At 50.3% G+C, this 15,063-nt stretch overlaps 2 protein-coding genes across 3 annotated transcripts; one reads left to right on the forward strand and one right to left on the reverse strand.

The window, feature by feature from the left end:
• Positions 1 to 775: 775 nt before the first annotated feature.
• nolc1 (nucleolar and coiled-body phosphoprotein 1) lies at positions 776 to 7,427 on the reverse strand. 2 transcript variants are annotated; one of them, XM_066692839.1, is made up of 14 exons: positions 7,254 to 7,426; positions 6,705 to 6,760; positions 6,286 to 6,422; positions 6,042 to 6,163; positions 5,797 to 5,917; positions 5,510 to 5,610; positions 4,338 to 4,488; positions 3,891 to 4,022; positions 3,643 to 3,735; positions 3,424 to 3,561; positions 2,478 to 3,335; positions 2,227 to 2,363; positions 1,856 to 1,939; positions 776 to 1,747 (listed from the first exon to the last, which is right to left on the reverse strand). In XM_066692839.1, exons 1-14 carry the CDS (start codon positions 7,362 to 7,364, stop codon positions 1,589 to 1,591), a joined length of 2,400 nt encoding a protein of 799 aa, XP_066548936.1. In that variant the 5' UTR covers positions 7,365 to 7,426; the 3' UTR covers positions 776 to 1,588. The 2 variants fall into 2 exon arrangements, with proteins under 2 accessions (XP_066548936.1, XP_066548937.1); XM_066692840.1 differs by having other exon boundaries at positions 1,608 to 1,747; positions 1,856 to 1,916; positions 7,254 to 7,427.
• A 90-nt stretch (positions 7,428 to 7,517) lies between these two features.
• On the forward strand, positions 7,518 to 11,444 carry mrps6 (mitochondrial ribosomal protein S6). Its single transcript, XM_066692841.1, has 2 exons — positions 7,518 to 7,991; positions 11,352 to 11,444. The coding sequence occupies exon 1, from the start codon at positions 7,624 to 7,626 to the stop codon at positions 7,984 to 7,986; it is 363 nt and encodes a 120-aa protein (XP_066548938.1). The 5' UTR covers positions 7,518 to 7,623; the 3' UTR covers positions 7,987 to 7,991; positions 11,352 to 11,444.
• Positions 11,445 to 15,063: the final 3,619 nt, after the last annotated feature.

Raw genomic sequence — 15,063 nt, forward strand, 5'->3', positions numbered from 1 at the left:
TGTGCACTGGCTGCACCGGGCCGGACCAGGGAAGACTGGCAGCAGCTCCTCGGCAGGCCCACTGCCACCAGTTGCCTCAGGACCGTCCCTGGGCTGCACTGCCACCTGGTGGGCTCTGGGGTGCATTGCAGGTCTTGGTTGAGGATGGGAATCAAGCACAGAAGCCACTATCTCTCTCTCTCGTGGATCGATGAACCGCTGGCCAGAAAAGCAGCAAGGCAGGCAGAATCCCTTCCTCTCACTCCTAACCTCTCTGTGCTGTTCCTCGCAGCGCTGCCAAGTCCAGCCCGGGACCAATTACACTAATGGGAGCCCTGAGGCTCCAGGAGCAGAGAGGGAAACGCATCAGTACCTGTGCGGCCCCTGGCTGACCTCACACCCAGCCCTGAGGAGCCCTACAGCAGCTGCTAGATTTCATGCCAGCGAAGCTCTTGCTTGACCCAGGGTGGTGGTGTGATGCCAACGCTGCTGCTCTCAAACAGGTGCAGGGCAGCAGATGACAACAGGGGCCGGAGAGGACCCAGCCCCCAACCGGAGCAGGGCTGGGAGGCACTGCTCTAATCCAGGGCCTGTAACAGGGCAAGGAGCTCTAACAATTTCAGTTAAGTGGATAATTAGTTCAATTAACCAATTAAGAGGCTTCATACTCCTCTGAGCTCAACTACCCCTACCCGTTAGCCCCTGGCTTAGCAGACACCTCTGTGCCATAATAAGTCTGCTAAACTACAGAAGCTGCACAATACACCCCCCAATACCCAATAATCACAGGGACACATTTTTCAAGCGGCCGTTTTAATTACAGTAACTGAGGTTTCTCCTCTTATAAAAATAACCTTAGTCTGTTTAAATGTTCCCCCATTTAAATTTTTTACATTTGTTAACAAAATTAAAAAGGCGCTTCTTCCCAGGCGCTCAGACACGCAGTCCTGCCGGCATGCACGTGCCAGTGCTCTCTCCCCGCTGCGCCGAGGCCCAGGATGCCAACGAAAGCGCTCCGATCCTGCGCTCATTCACACACATCAACGATTACACAGCGCTGCTCAGAACCAAACTGAACTGCATCGACTTTTACAACCGTGAGTGAACATGGAAAAACAAAAACCGATTTAAAATGCAAAACAAGAAACTGGAGAACAAAAGCCACAGCTGGACAAAATGGGGAAAAAACAACTTCACAGTTCTTGAACGACTCATTGAATCGAGCGATGGGATTTTAGTATTTATCACCCTAGTGAACAGCACCACCTGCTGGCGGTGTTGTGAACAGTACAGTGGGACTCCGATGATGCAGAGAGGGTGGACGTGGGGGGGGGGGCAGGACTCTCCTCCAGCCTTTGCCAGCGTCCTGCTCTGATGGTCAGTCCCGAGCAGACAACACCGACGCTCAAACACAGCCGGAAATAAAAACGTGACATTAAAAAGGAAACTGACGAGTGTGGAGGTAAGACCGGACGCCGAAACAGGCCTGGTACCCTCACCGCTGCACCGGGCAGGACACGGCACTCATCTCGAACTAACAGAGAGAAAGGGAGGACAGAGAGAGAGAGAGAGAGAGAGAGAGAGAGAGAGAGGGAGGACAGAGAGAAGCTCAGTCGCTGTCGAATTTGATGGAGTTGACGGAGGTCGAGATGGCCCCCCCACGGTAGCTGCCGCGTTTCTTCTTGGTCTTCTCGTGCCGGAAAGACTTGCCCTTGGTGAACTTCAGCACGCTGTGGGCCTTCTCCCCCCAGTCTCCCTCCGCCCCCATCTGTCAACACAGAACCACACAGTACATCACCGCACTCTACTGCACTCCACCGCAACGCTCCCGGCTTTACCGCACCCCACAGCCCCCCCAGCCCCGGCTCTCACTCACCTTTGCATCAAAGGAGTTGTTGGCGAGTCGAGGGTCGACCTCAATCTCCTCGTCTCTTATTCTACGGAAAGGAGTATTGGTAATCTTTAGAGAACACACGGAGAGAGAAGGGAGACATGAGAGTTTAATCTGGGACCTGGGGACCACAGCAGACCCCCAGCGAGCTTAGAAACACGCACACGCTACTGTCACGCTTCTCCTCTCCACACCGTTACACTAATACTGGCAGCAGGGCTACGCGCTGGTTTATTTCTCAGTCATATAACCCCCCCGGCTCGGGCTGCGATCTCCAGCCTGAATACTTTACAGACCCCCCCCAACCCAAACTGTGCCCCCAGCCGCGGTCCAGCGGGAACCGGGTCGCTCTCTACCTTCTGCTTGGCCTTGGGGAAGGAGTGCGGCGTCGAGGACGTCAGCTTCTTGGCTGCAGGGGTTTTGTTCTCGTCGTCCTCCTCCTCCTCACTCTCCGATGAAGACTCTTTCTCTCTCTTCCTCTTGCCACCAGTGCCTGAGAGACAGAGATGGACGTAACACTTCTGTTAGGAGTATTATTACAGGGGAATCAGCCAACACAATCCCCCCCCGATTACAAAGGCGGAGTGTCGCTGTGCAGCATGGGTACCGTTAGCGATGGGGGTGACGGCAGCCTTGGCGGACGGCGTCTTCTCCTCCTCCTCCGATGAAGAGCTGTCCTCAGAACTGCTCTCCTTCTTCTTGGCGGGCGTGGCTTTCTTCACGGCCGGAGATTTTGCTGCTGCGGCCGGGGTGGCGGGTTTGGCCTTAGCCTCAGCCTCGTCCTCGGAGCTGCTCTCACTGGAGGAGGAGGCGGCGGCGGCGGCAGGCTTCTTGGGCGTGGCCACGGTCTTGGGCGTGGCTGGTTTGCCGTTGGCCTGGCTGGGCTTTACAGCCGCCTTTGCTGCAACCTCATCCTCGGAATCCGACGAGTCGGAGCTGCTGCTGCTCTCCTGCTTCTTCTTTGCCGGGGGCGTCTTGGCTGGAGTGGCCTTCTTCACCGCGGCAGCAGGCTTCTTCACCGGCTTGTCCTCCTCCTCCTCGCTGGAGCTGTCCGAGGAGCTGCTAGACTCCTGCTTCTTGGCCTTGCTGGCTGGCGCTGAGGCAGTCTGGCTCTTGCTCTTGCTCTTCGGGGTGCCGGCGGCAGGGGTGCTCTTGGCGGGCGTCGGCTTGCTGCTCTTCGCCGCCTCCTCTTCGTCCGAGGAGGAGGAGCTGTCCGAGCTGCTCTGGGCGGCTGCCTTCCCCGCGGGAGTGGACGGCTTGGCGGCGGCAGGTTTGGCAGGCGTGGCGGACAGCTTCTTAGGTGGCTCGTCCTCCGAGTCACTGGAGCTGCTGTCTGAGTCCGAGCTGCTGGCGGCCTTCTTGGCGGCAGGCGTGGCTTTGGGCGTCACAGGTTTGGCCGCTGGTTTGGGCGTGGTGGGTTTTGCTGCTGGTTTGGTCTTGGCCTCCTCCTCAGAGCTGTCCGAGTCTGCAGAGACAGATGCGTCACACAGGGCCAGTGCCACACACTCTTAGTACCACACACACCAGACATGGGGTCCGCTCCCCTCGCTCACCTGAGCTGTCAGACGACTCGGCTGTTTTCTTGGCGGCGGGCTTGGCCGGGGGGGTCTTCACTGCTGTGGCAGGCTTCACTGGCGTCGCCTTGCTAACCGGCTTCTTTGGTGCAGCGTCCTCCTCATCTGAACTCGAGTCTGAGAGAGAGAGAGAGTGAGGAACTGGGCAACAGAGCAGACAGGAGCGTGTGGCAAAGGGACAGAGGCAGCTGGACTCACCCGAGCTGTCGGAGCTGGACTCGGCCTTCTTGCTGGCAGCCGCTGCCGGCTTGGCTGCGGGTTTGGGTTTGGGCGCGGCTGCAGCGGGTTTGGCTGTGAACGGAGAAGAGGAGAGTCAGTGCGCGTCACAGCACACAAACGGCCACAGCCCCCCAGAGGCACCATTCAGGCAGAGGATAAGGGGTCCAGATCCCCGACCTCTCCTTCAGCACCTGCCCTTCACCCACAAACACCCCTCGGACCCTCACCCGCAGGCTTCTTCTTGGCGTCCTCGTCACTGCTGTCCTCGCTGTCGGAGGAGCTGCTCTGTGCCTTGACACCCCCTGCAGGGATGGAGGGCTTCTTCCCAGCGGAGGGGGGTGGGACAGCACTGTAGGGCCCTGGCCAGCAACGATGACAGATATGGTCAAGAACAGTCAGCATTACAACAGTGGGCTGAGAATCGGTCTGTTCACTGGGGAACCCTGGGTACCGAACAGTCCCCGGCAATCATTATAGTACTGCCAGCTGTACCGGTCACTCTTCACTCTCACTCTGATGACAGTGAAGACTATTATTAACTAATTAGGCTCGTCCCAGCATCCAAGATGGCCGACGATAGTTACAGCCGTACAATAAATACAAACAAACCACACAGCCCAGGCAACACTGCGGCGCCGCTCGGCCCGCGGGTCCCACACTCTGACAGGTCTCACCTGCTTTGGGTTTCTTGGCAGGGGTGGCTCGCTTCTCCTCCTCCTCAGAGGAAGAGTCTTCCTCACTGCTGGACTCTTTGGCAGCTGCTTTGGCCTTCGCTGGGGGGGTCTTTGCGGGAGGCTTAGCAGCTGCAGGAGACTTGGCCGGCTTCTGCACAGAGATGGTGACGGGTCACACAGTGGCTGGGTCCGAGCGCCCGGCTCAGAGACTCCCACAATGCACTACAGCATGCAGGCACCGAAACCCCAATGAAATCAGTTTATATTTACTTTTGCCCCCTGTACTGGACAGCCAATTTCTACCCTAACCCTAACCCTAACCCCCCCCCCCCCCAGCCCTCAACAGGATGCCTGACACGGCTCTGAGAGGAGCTAGAGGTTCAGTGCCGCACACCTCTGAGACTCTGCGCTTTTCCCCAGGCGGAGAAACTGCTTTTAAAGATTGAGTTGTTTTTAAATCACTAATTGTTTAGGGGTTTTTTGGTTTAGTTTTGTTATATTTTGTTGTCAAATACATTTTAAATGCATTGGACCTTTTTTGTTTGTTTTTTATTTTTACCTTTTTAATTGTTTCTTTATTTTGTCCAATGCATTTTCAGTTATTTTCAATGTATTTGACTTTTATGTTGGTGAGCAGTTTTGCTTTAATCACGTTTGTTTTGTTGTTTTGTGCACATGTTTATTTGAAGTTAATTATTTTGTTTTTCGTTAAAATCACAAAGATTTTAAAAATTTTAAGTGATTTTAAGAATTGATTTTAAAAGTTTTTAATCATAAGTATTAAAAATTTGAATTTTTTTTTTTTCTATGTCATGTAAAATACTACACCTAATAAAACAGTATTTTCCCCAGGCGGGTTTCAGTTATTTTCAATGTATCTGACTCCTTTGTTGGTAGCAGTTTGCTGTAATCACGTTTGTTATGTTTAAGCACATGTTTATTTGAGTTTAAGTAATTGTTTATGCTAATCACTTTAAGATTTTAAAAATTTTAAGTGATTTTAAGAATTGCTTTTTAATTTTTTTTTTAATCACAAGTATTAAAATTTGTTTTGATTGTTTTTATTATTGTAATGTAAAATACTCATACCAATAAAACAGTATTTTCCCCAGGCGGGCCGTGCCAGGCAATGGAGATAAACTAGGCACAGCTGCGTCGTCAGCCCAACTCACCTTGGCTGCCGGCTCGTCCTCCGAGTCGCTGGAGCTGTCGCTGGAGCTGCTCTCCTGGGCCTTAGCCTTGGGGGTGGTGGCCTTGGCTGCAGGCTTGGTACCTGCAGAGAGAGAGAGAGACAGATCAACACCCTGTCAGCACGCACCGCCCTGTCTGGTCTCACTCGGGACGAGGGGGAGCGGACATTTGACACTCGATCCAGCACAGTAAATTAAACAGGAAAATCCCACAAAGCGAGGTGCCAGTGTGCGGCCCTGCTCTTGGGGGACTGGCGGCCGAGACTCACCAGCTGGGGTGGCAGGCTTGACGGGCGCCTTCTTCTTCTCCTCCTCCGAGTCGGAAGATTCACTGCTGGAGCTGGAGTCCTTCTTCCTCTGCGGGGCCACAGGGGGCTTCCCTGGGGTACTCTGGCAGAGAGAGGAGGAAAAGGGCACGGAAGAAGTGAGTGTGAGAAGTTGGAGGACAATCTGAGCGGATTCCATTGCTGCATTACTGACCCGCCTGCCCTCCCGCCACGCGGCCCTGGCTCACCTTGACTGGAGTCTTCTTTGGCTGCTCTTCCTCCGAGTCGCTGGAGTCCTCACTGCTGCTGCTCTGCGCCTTCTTCACCGCAGCGGCCTTCTTCACCGCAGCGGCAGCCGGAGACTTACTCACTAAGACACAGAGAGACTCAGTCAGACGCACAGAGACAGAGACAAGAGTCCAGGAGCTAGCCTGTACTGGACTGCTGTCCAGTCCCCCGTGAACTCTGCCTCCTCCTGGCAGCCATGTGTACCTGCAGGGCTCTTGACAGCGGGCCGTTTCTCCTCCTCCTCCTCGCTGGACGAGTCGCTGCTGGAGCTCTCTGCCTGCTTGGCTTTCTTAGCAGCCGGGCCATTAGCCTCCGCCTTCCTCTTCTTGGACTCGGGAGATCTGCAGACACAGACGGTTACTGTGAAAATCTGGGACCCCCATCGTAAATGGAGAACAGGCCGACACACAGCTGATGGAAGATGTGTGGAGTGCAAACTGAAACAAGCAAAAACACACACTGCACCCCGAAGCAGCATCACGGTGCTGTGACTGCACCTCAATGTGTTTTCATTTCAAAGTATTGAGTTTAAGTTCGCTCATTGTTGTCTTCCACCATGCAGTGCAAGTGCAGACACACACACAATCACACACACACTATCACACACACACAGGCCTACTCACTTCAGCCAGAAGGTGAAGATGTCCTGCAAACTGCTTGCCTGGGGGTCCTGAGGTTTCTGTGGAGAGAAAGTAAACAGGCGATATTAAACCTCCGTCTACACAGATATAGAAAACGTGTACATTAGTGTAACTTAAAACACAGTTATATTTAAACATAGATCATGTGTAGAATATACACACACATATTTGCCTTCTAATATCACGTAGTGGGACAATTAGTTAAATCTATATCCCAATTGTTTCGTGTCCCCACTGTCTGACGGCGTCTCGCTGGGGCCACACGCTCACCTGCACGCTTTGTGCGTCGCGTTGGGGCTATAGGACTCGCACAACAATAGCTAAATATAGATATAAATAAAAAGACACAAATCACCCTGCCCTCCCCCAGCTAACACACACAGAGCTGCGATCGGCGCAACATCGGGCACACGTGTATTGTAACAACACAGCGCTCCCCACGTTGCCCGCCTGCCCGGCGCTCAGCTGACCGCACGGCGGGACTGAACCCCCTCTCTGGGGCGCCCCTCGCCGCCACACCCGGCCGCTCACCACTTTCGTCTTCTTGATGAACTCCTGCGCCGCCTTGGTGAACTTGTTCTCCAGCAGGAAGGAGTAGACGTGCTGATAAAGGTCGCTGGGCACCGCTGCCTGGTCCGCCATCTTCGGCTCCACTCGTGTAGAAGGAAGAGACGAGAGCGCCGTGTCGTCACCGGGGCTGCTCACATGGGCAGAGCGGCGGCGCTTCGGCGCACAGGAAATACGTCACGGAAAGAGGCGTGGCGGCAGCGTATGTGTGTTTTGATTGGACGAGGGGTGTACGGACTTCACTGGCGTGCCCTTGCGCAGAGATCACACTGGATCTATAACTAGCGGCCGCCGCAGCCTCACAGTCCTGGAGAAGAGAGAGTCCCTGCCGGCCATGCCTCGCTACGAGCTGGCCCTGATCTTGAAGGCCATGCAGAGGCCGGAGACGGCGGCGGTGCTGCGGCGCACGGTGGAGACCCTGCTGGAGAGGGGCGCCGTGGTGCGGGCGCTGGAGAGCCTGGGCGAGCGGGAGCTGCCGTACAAGATCTCCAAGCACAACCTGCGCCACTGCCGGGCCGGGTACTTCCTGCTGGACTTCCACGCCGCCCCGGGCCTCGTCGCGCCGCTGCTGGACCACCTGAAGCGGGACGTGGACGTGGTGCGACCCACCGTGCTGAAGAAGCAGCCGCCGCCGCCCCAGAGCGCCCCCTGCCCCGGACTGGAGACGGCCACCGGCAAGCGAGCCCATAAGAGATGAGCGAGGTGAGGGTGTGCTCTCCTGCCCGGCCGAGTGAAACACTGCGTGTGTTTCGTGTTTTGGTGTGAGGAGTGAAATTCGTATCACTTTCAGCTAGTGTAAGAGTCGGTTTGTGCATCTGTGTGATTTAGCCTGTGTGTGAGTTTCCATCATACATGTCTGTTTATATGTATTTACAGTGCCTAGTAAAAGTATTCAGACCCCTGACCAGCTCTCTTCTATCACTGAATTACAAATGGTACATTGCTTTGGAAGAGGCTTTGTGGTCAGATGAGACCAAGATGGAACTTTTTGGGCAATCTCGGGGCGCTGTGTGGCACAACCCTCACACTGCCCATGCCTCAGACACACCGTCCCGACACTGAGGTGTGGAGATGCTTCTCGTCAGCAGGGACTGGGCATCTGGTTCAAACTGAAAGATGGATGGCGCAAAATACGGAGATACTGCAAGAGAACCTGCTTCAGTCCCCTCAAAAAAATTAAGCTTGAGAGGAAATTCACCTTTCAGCAGCACAGTGACCCCCTGCACAAGGCCACAGCAACATTTTTGTCCTACAGCGGCCCAGTCAAAGTCCTGACCTCAATCCCATTGAGAATCTGTGGCACTATTTGAGAAGTGGCGACCACAAGCGTCGTCCAACCACCCTGAACAACCTGGATCTGCCAAGAAGAATGGGGAAAATCACTCCCAATCACTGCAAAGCAGATGCATACCGACTGCTAGACACTTAAACCTGGAAGGCTCTGTGTGTGTGTGTGTGTGTGTGTGTGTGTGTGTAAAAGTCATACATCATGGCGAGACTGAGCACAGCAACAAGACACAAGGTAGTTATACTGCATCAGCAAGGTCTCTCCCATGCAGAAATGTCAAGGCAGACAAGGGTTTCGAGATGTGCTGTCCAAGTTCTTTTGAAGAAGCACAAAGAAACGGGCAACGTTGAGGACTGTAGACGCAGTGGTCGGCCAAGGAAACTCACTGCAGCAGATGAAAGACGCATCATGCTTACTTCCCTTCACAATCGGAAGATGTCCAGCAGTGCCATCAGCTCAGAATTGGCAGAAAACAGTGGGACCCTGGTACACCCATCTACTGTCTGGAGAAGTCTGGTCAGAAGTGACCTTCATGGAAGACTTGCGGCCAAAAAGCCATACCTCCGACGTGGCAACAAGGCCAAGCGACTCAACTATGCATGAAAACACAGGAACTGGGGTGCAGAACAATGGCAGCAGGTGCTCTGGACTGATGAGTCAAAATGTGAAATATTTGGCTGTAGCAGAAGGCAGTTTGTTCGCCGAAGGGCGGAGAGCGGAACACGAATGAGTGTCTGCAGGCAACAGTGAAGCATGGTGGAGGTTACTTGCAAGCTTGGGGCTGCATTTCTGCAATTGGAATTGGGGATTTGGTCAGAATGAATGGTCTCCTCAATGCTGAGAAGTACAGGCAGATACTGATCCATCAAGCAGTACCATCAGGGAGGCATCTGATTGGCCCCAGATTTATTCTGCAGCATGACAACAACCCCAAACATACAGCGACAGTCATTAAGAACTATCTTCAGCGTAAAGAAGAACAAGGAGTCCTGGAAGTGATGGTATGGCCCCCACAGAGCCCTGATCTCAACATCATCGAGTCGGTCTGGGATTTCATGAAGAGAGAGAAGCAACTGAGGCTGCCTAAATCCACAGAAGAACTGAGGTTACTTCTCCAAGATGTTTGGGCCAAACTACCTGCCAGGTTCCTTCAAAAACTGTGCAAGTGTACCTAGAAGAACTTATGCTGTTTTGAAGGCCAAGGGTGGTCACACCAAATATGTATTTGATGTAGATTTTTCTTATGTTCACTCACTTTGCATTTAGTTCATTGATAAATATAGACATGTGAATAGATTATTTTTGAAAGCATTCTTACTTTACAGTATTTTTTCACACCTGCCTAAAACTTTTGCACAGTACAGTATGTGGATAAGGGTGTCTGCCGATAAATAAATAATGATATAGATATACACTCACCTAAAGGATTATTAGGAACACCTGTTCAATTTCTCATTAATGCAATTATCTAACCAACCAATCACATGGCAGTTGCTTCAATGCATTTAGGGGTGTGGTCCTGGTCAAGACAATCTCCTGAACTCCAAACTGAATGTCTGAATGGGAAAGAAAGGTGATTTAAGCAATTTTGAGCGTGGCATGGTTGTTGGTGCCAGACGGGCCGGTCTGAGTATTTCACAATCTGCTCAGTTACTGGGATTTTCACGCACAACCATTTCTAGGGTTTACAAAGAATGGTGTGAAAAGGGAAAAACATCCAGTATGCGGCAGTCCTGTGGGCGAAAATGCCTTGTTGATGCTAGAGGTCAGAGGAGAATGGGCCGACTGATTCAAGCTGATAGAAGAGCAACTTTGACTGAAATAACCACTCGTTACAACCGAGGTATGCAGCAAAGCATTTGTGAAGCCACAACACGTACAACCTTGAGGTGGATGGGCTACAACAGCAGAAGACCCCACCGGGTACCACTCATCTCCACTACAAATAGGAAAAAGAGGCTACAATTTGCACAAGCTCACCAAAATTGGACAGTTGAAGACTGGAAAAATGTTGCCTGGTCTGATGAGTCTCGATTTCTGTTGAGACATTCAGATGGTAGAGTCACAATTTGGTGTAAACAGAATGAGAACATGGATCCATCATGCCTTGTTACCACTGTGCAGGCTGGTGGTGGTGGTGTAATGGTGTGGGGGATGTTTTCTTGGCACACTTTAGGCCCCTTAGTGCCAATTGGGCATCGTTTAAATGCCACGGCCTACCTGAGCATTGTTTCTGACCATGTCCATCCCTTTATGACCACCATGTACCCATCCTCTGATGGCTACTTCCAGCAGGATAATGCACCATGTCACAAAGGTCCAATCATTTCAGATTGGTTTCTTGAACATGACAATGAGTTCACTGTACTAAACTGGCCCCCACAGTCACCAGATCTCAACCCAATAGAGCATCTTTGGGATGTGGTGGAACGGGAGCTTCGTGCCCTGGATGTGCATCCCACAAATCTCCATCAACTGCAAGATGCTATCCTATCAATATGGGCCAACATTTCTAAAGAATGCTTTCAGCACCTTGTTGAATCAATGCCACGTAGAATTAAGGCAGTTCTGAAGGCGAAAGGGGGTCAAACACAGTATTAGTATGGTGTTCCTAATAATCCTTTAGGTGAGTGTATATATATGTGGCGTTGTGTGTTTCTGAGTATCAAGCTGTGTCCTCTCTGTGCATCTGTATTTCCTCTGAATATTACGACATTTCCCTTAATACCTCAAAAAATAACTGTCTCTCTCTCTGTCTCTGTGTTTTTTTCCAGCCCAGTGAAGAGAGTGCAGGCGTCCTGAATCGAGCTCTACATTTCACTTTGTAAATATGATGCATAATTAATAATAAAACATGTTTTTTTGAAGGACTTTTTTTTTTTTATATAACTTACAGGCAGGCGTCACATTTCTTTGCCTCTTGTGCTCGGTGTCAGTGGTATGATGTGGCTTCAGTGGAGCTCCAGAGGACAACAAATGGAAATTGGGCTTCAAAGCATTCGAGACAGAAAACAGGAGACACTTCTTCACACAGAGAGGCATCACAATCTGAACAAACTCCCCAGCGATGTGGCTGAAGAGACAATGTGGGAACATTCAAAAACAGACTGGATAGGATCCTTGATCACTGAGTTATTAATGGACACCAAACGAGCACGATGGGGCGAATGGGCTCCTCTCCATTGTACACTGTCTTATGTTCTTTTGTTCTGAACAGAAACGATGATCTCATGCCGGTGCTTTCGATCACCCTGAGTGATTATTGGGTCAGTAAGTCGTTCTGTATCCAGGACAGACACCATGCAGACGCGGATTGACGAGCAGAACGGCAGGACTGTGGAAAGGTGTGTTCTGGAGTAAATGAGTGATGTGCTCTGCTTGTACTGTGGGATTGTACTGCCAGTAAAGCCCACAATGACCAGGGCACAGGGGTCTGGGTCACAGTCCACTCACAGCAGACTTCACTGTGGACAGCATTAGCAGTGAGATGTCTTTAGAAGTCTAGAATTACACATAAATAACCTGAAAACACCTGCAGTCTCTACAAGTTATGGGGCCCATAACCATTTCTTCCCTTTGCATCGGTCGCCTCCAGGTGCTGCTCACAGGAGCCCAACCACAAGAAAGGAGGCAGCTGTGCGAAACCTAAGACAGTGTCCAGTCGAGAGGAGGCCATTCGCCCCATCATGCTCGTTTTGGTGTCCATTAATAACTAAGTGATCAAGGATCCTAAACAGTCTGTTTTTGAATGTTCCCACATTGTCTCTTCAGCCACATCGCTGGGGAGTTTGTTCAGATTGTGACGCCTCTCTGTGTGAAGAAGTGTCTCCTGTTTTCTGTCTTGAATGCCTTGAAGCCCAATTTCCATTTGTGTCCCGGGTGCGTGTGTCCCTGCTGATCTGGAAAAGCTCCTTTGGTTTGATGTGGTCGATGCCTTTCATGATTTTGAAGACTTGGATCAAGTCCCCACGTAGTCTCCTCTGTTCCAGGGTGAAAAGGTTCAGGTCCTCAGTCTCTCAGTAGGACTTTCCCTTCAGACCTGGAATAAGTGTGGTTGCTCTCCTCTGAACTGCCTCTAGAGCAGCGATGTGTGACTGATCATTTCAGTTTCAGTAATTAAGAGCAAACTTAAGCCAAATATACATCTATTATGAATCATAAAGAGTACGGACATTATAAAATATATAGCTTTTATTTTTCACATACTGTACACCGCCATTGAATGCTTTTCTATAAGACACGTTTTTGTTTTCAACATACCCTTGCAGTACACACCACACCCGCTAGAGGGCAAGTGTGTGTTTTAAAGGTGTCAAATGAAAACTACACTTCTGCCCCATCTAGCGGGAGTTGTGTGAACTGCAGTGGTTTGTTTGTGTCCTTGTCTATTTATAACCGGTGGTAAAAACAAAACCTTCTGAAAGCAGCGGTTTCACTGGAGCAGAACTGGTCATGTGATCTGAGCGCTTCACACTAGATGATAGTATCAGTGTCACCAGGGACACACGCTGTGGCCTGTTTATCGTGAACAGTGTTAAAGGTTTTCTATTATAGACATATTTTACTTGAATTGCAATAAGATGAATTAGAATACAAGAGCATGATTGTACTGGACATAAAGTACAAGACGTGTAAAATGTGAGCGAGACAGTTTCATTTAATGAAAGGGTTAAATGAACAGTTGACACGTGTGTCGCCTGTGATATGTGTTCAGCTGTGTAACTTGGCTGTATACTACCACTGATAATCAAGACAATATAAATCCCCCCACAATTGGATCAATCAATGGCAGCCTGCCATGAAGAAACTGAATTAAAATAAATTACTTTAAATAATTGAAAAATGCAGAAGGGAAATGGGAGATCCCTTTAACCCTTTTCATTCCTCTATGGTTTATTTCTTTGTTATGACAGTTTAAATACACTATATAGTCCCTTTCTGTGAGCAGTTTGTTTTTCCTCTCCCTTTTGAAGAGCGCATGGCATATGGAACCTACATAAGACTGCCATTTCCACTGAACTGCTGTTTCGCCTCCATTTAGAGACATTTGTCTGTTTTTGTCTGACTTTTCTTTTGTTTGTTGTTATATTTTGATTGTAAAGTAACAGTACTTTGAATGAAGTATATACACCGATCAGCCATAACATTATGACCACCTGCCTAGTATTGTGTGGGTCCCAAAACAGCCCTGACCCGTCGAGGCATGGACTCCACTAGACCTCTGAAGGTGTGCTGTGGTATCTGGCACCAAGACGTTAGCAGCAGATCCTTTAAGTCCTGGAAGTTGCGAGGTGGGGCCTCCATGGATCGGACTTGTTTGTCCAGCACATCCCACAGATGCTCGATTGGATTGAGATCTGGGGAATTTGGAGGCCAAGTCAACACCTTGAACTCGTGATTCATCAGACCAGGCCACCTTCTTCCATTGCTCTGTGGTCCAGTTCTGATGCTCACCTTTCTATCAGAACCAGCATTCACTTTTTCAGCAGTTTGAGCTACAGTAGCTCGTGTGTTGGATCAGACCACACGGGCCAGCCTTCGCTCCCCACGTGCATCAGTGAGCCTTGGCTGCCCATGACCCTGTCGCCGGTTCAGCGATTTTCCTTCCTTGGACCACTTTTGATAGGTACTGACCACTGCAGACCGGGAACACCCCACAAGAGCTGCAGTTTTGGAGATGCTCTGACCCAGTCGTCTAGCCATCACAATCTGGCCCTTGTCAAAGTCGCTCAGATCCTTACGCTGCCCATTTTTCCTGCTTCTAACACATCAACTTTGAGGACAAAATGCTCACTTGCTGCCTAATATATCCCACCCACTGACAGGTGCCATGATAACGAGATTATCAGTGTCATTCACTTCACCTGTCAGTGCTCATGATGTTATGGCAGGGGTTCGGTCAGTCGCTTCTCCCAGAGACTCGGTGACGTTTCGGATCGTGAATATCCCCCCCTCTGCTCTGCAGTTGACTGATTTTAACGACACAAGCTCTTCTCTGAGACGTTGTTGGGCGTCTGCTTTAGGGCCTCAACTTCTCTGTATTGAGACAACTGAGTCAAGTGTGTTTATTTTTAGTTACACTTGTTTTTGTTGACTTTTTTTCCTCTATGTACCCGTTTCAGGTCAACTTCGTGATCTGTAATGACTTGAATCACTTCAATCAGATTCCAAACTGAGCAGTTCCTATATTCCTCATTTTATCTATTTAATGATGTTATTGATAATTCAATTCAGTTTGAATGAAGCAAATGAAAAATATGAATTTTTGTTCAATTTAAACTCTAGCATGTCTTTGTCTTTAGTATGTATTTTACTGGCCAGCCCAATTCAGATGATAAACTCTATTTCATGTGGAATGCAGCCCGAATGCCGTGTGGTTTAAAATCCGTGAGCTGCATAAAACAAATCAGTTTGTTTGAGTTAAACACACAGCAAACGAGTTACACAAGAGACCCTGCTCCTCGAGAGAAAGCATTTCAAACTCTC

This window comes from Amia ocellicauda, chromosome 20 (genome assembly GCF_036373705.1).
Source record: "Amia ocellicauda isolate fAmiCal2 chromosome 20, fAmiCal2.hap1, whole genome shotgun sequence".
Classification (NCBI taxonomy): Eukaryota; Metazoa; Chordata; class Actinopteri; order Amiiformes; family Amiidae; genus Amia; species Amia ocellicauda.

What these genes read in the sequence shown, in the direction of transcription:
- nolc1 (XM_066692839.1), bottom strand. Translation starts at nt 7,364, where the DNA reads ATGGCGGACCAGGCAGCGGTGCCCAGCGACCTTTATCAGCACGTCTAC. An exon ending in CAAAGAAGACTCCAGTCAAG is followed by an intron (nt 5,918 to 6,041) that starts GTGAGCCAGGGC and finishes TCTCTCTGCCAG; the next exon opens with AGTACCCCAGGGAAGCCCCC. An exon ending in TCCCCAAGGCCAAGCAGAAG is followed by an intron (nt 1,940 to 2,226) that starts GTAGAGAGCGAC and finishes TGTTCTCTAAAG; the next exon opens with ATTACCAATACTCCTTTCCG.
- mrps6 (XM_066692841.1), top strand. Translation starts at nt 7,624, where the DNA reads ATGCCTCGCTACGAGCTGGCCCTGATCTTGAAGGCCATGCAGAGGCCG.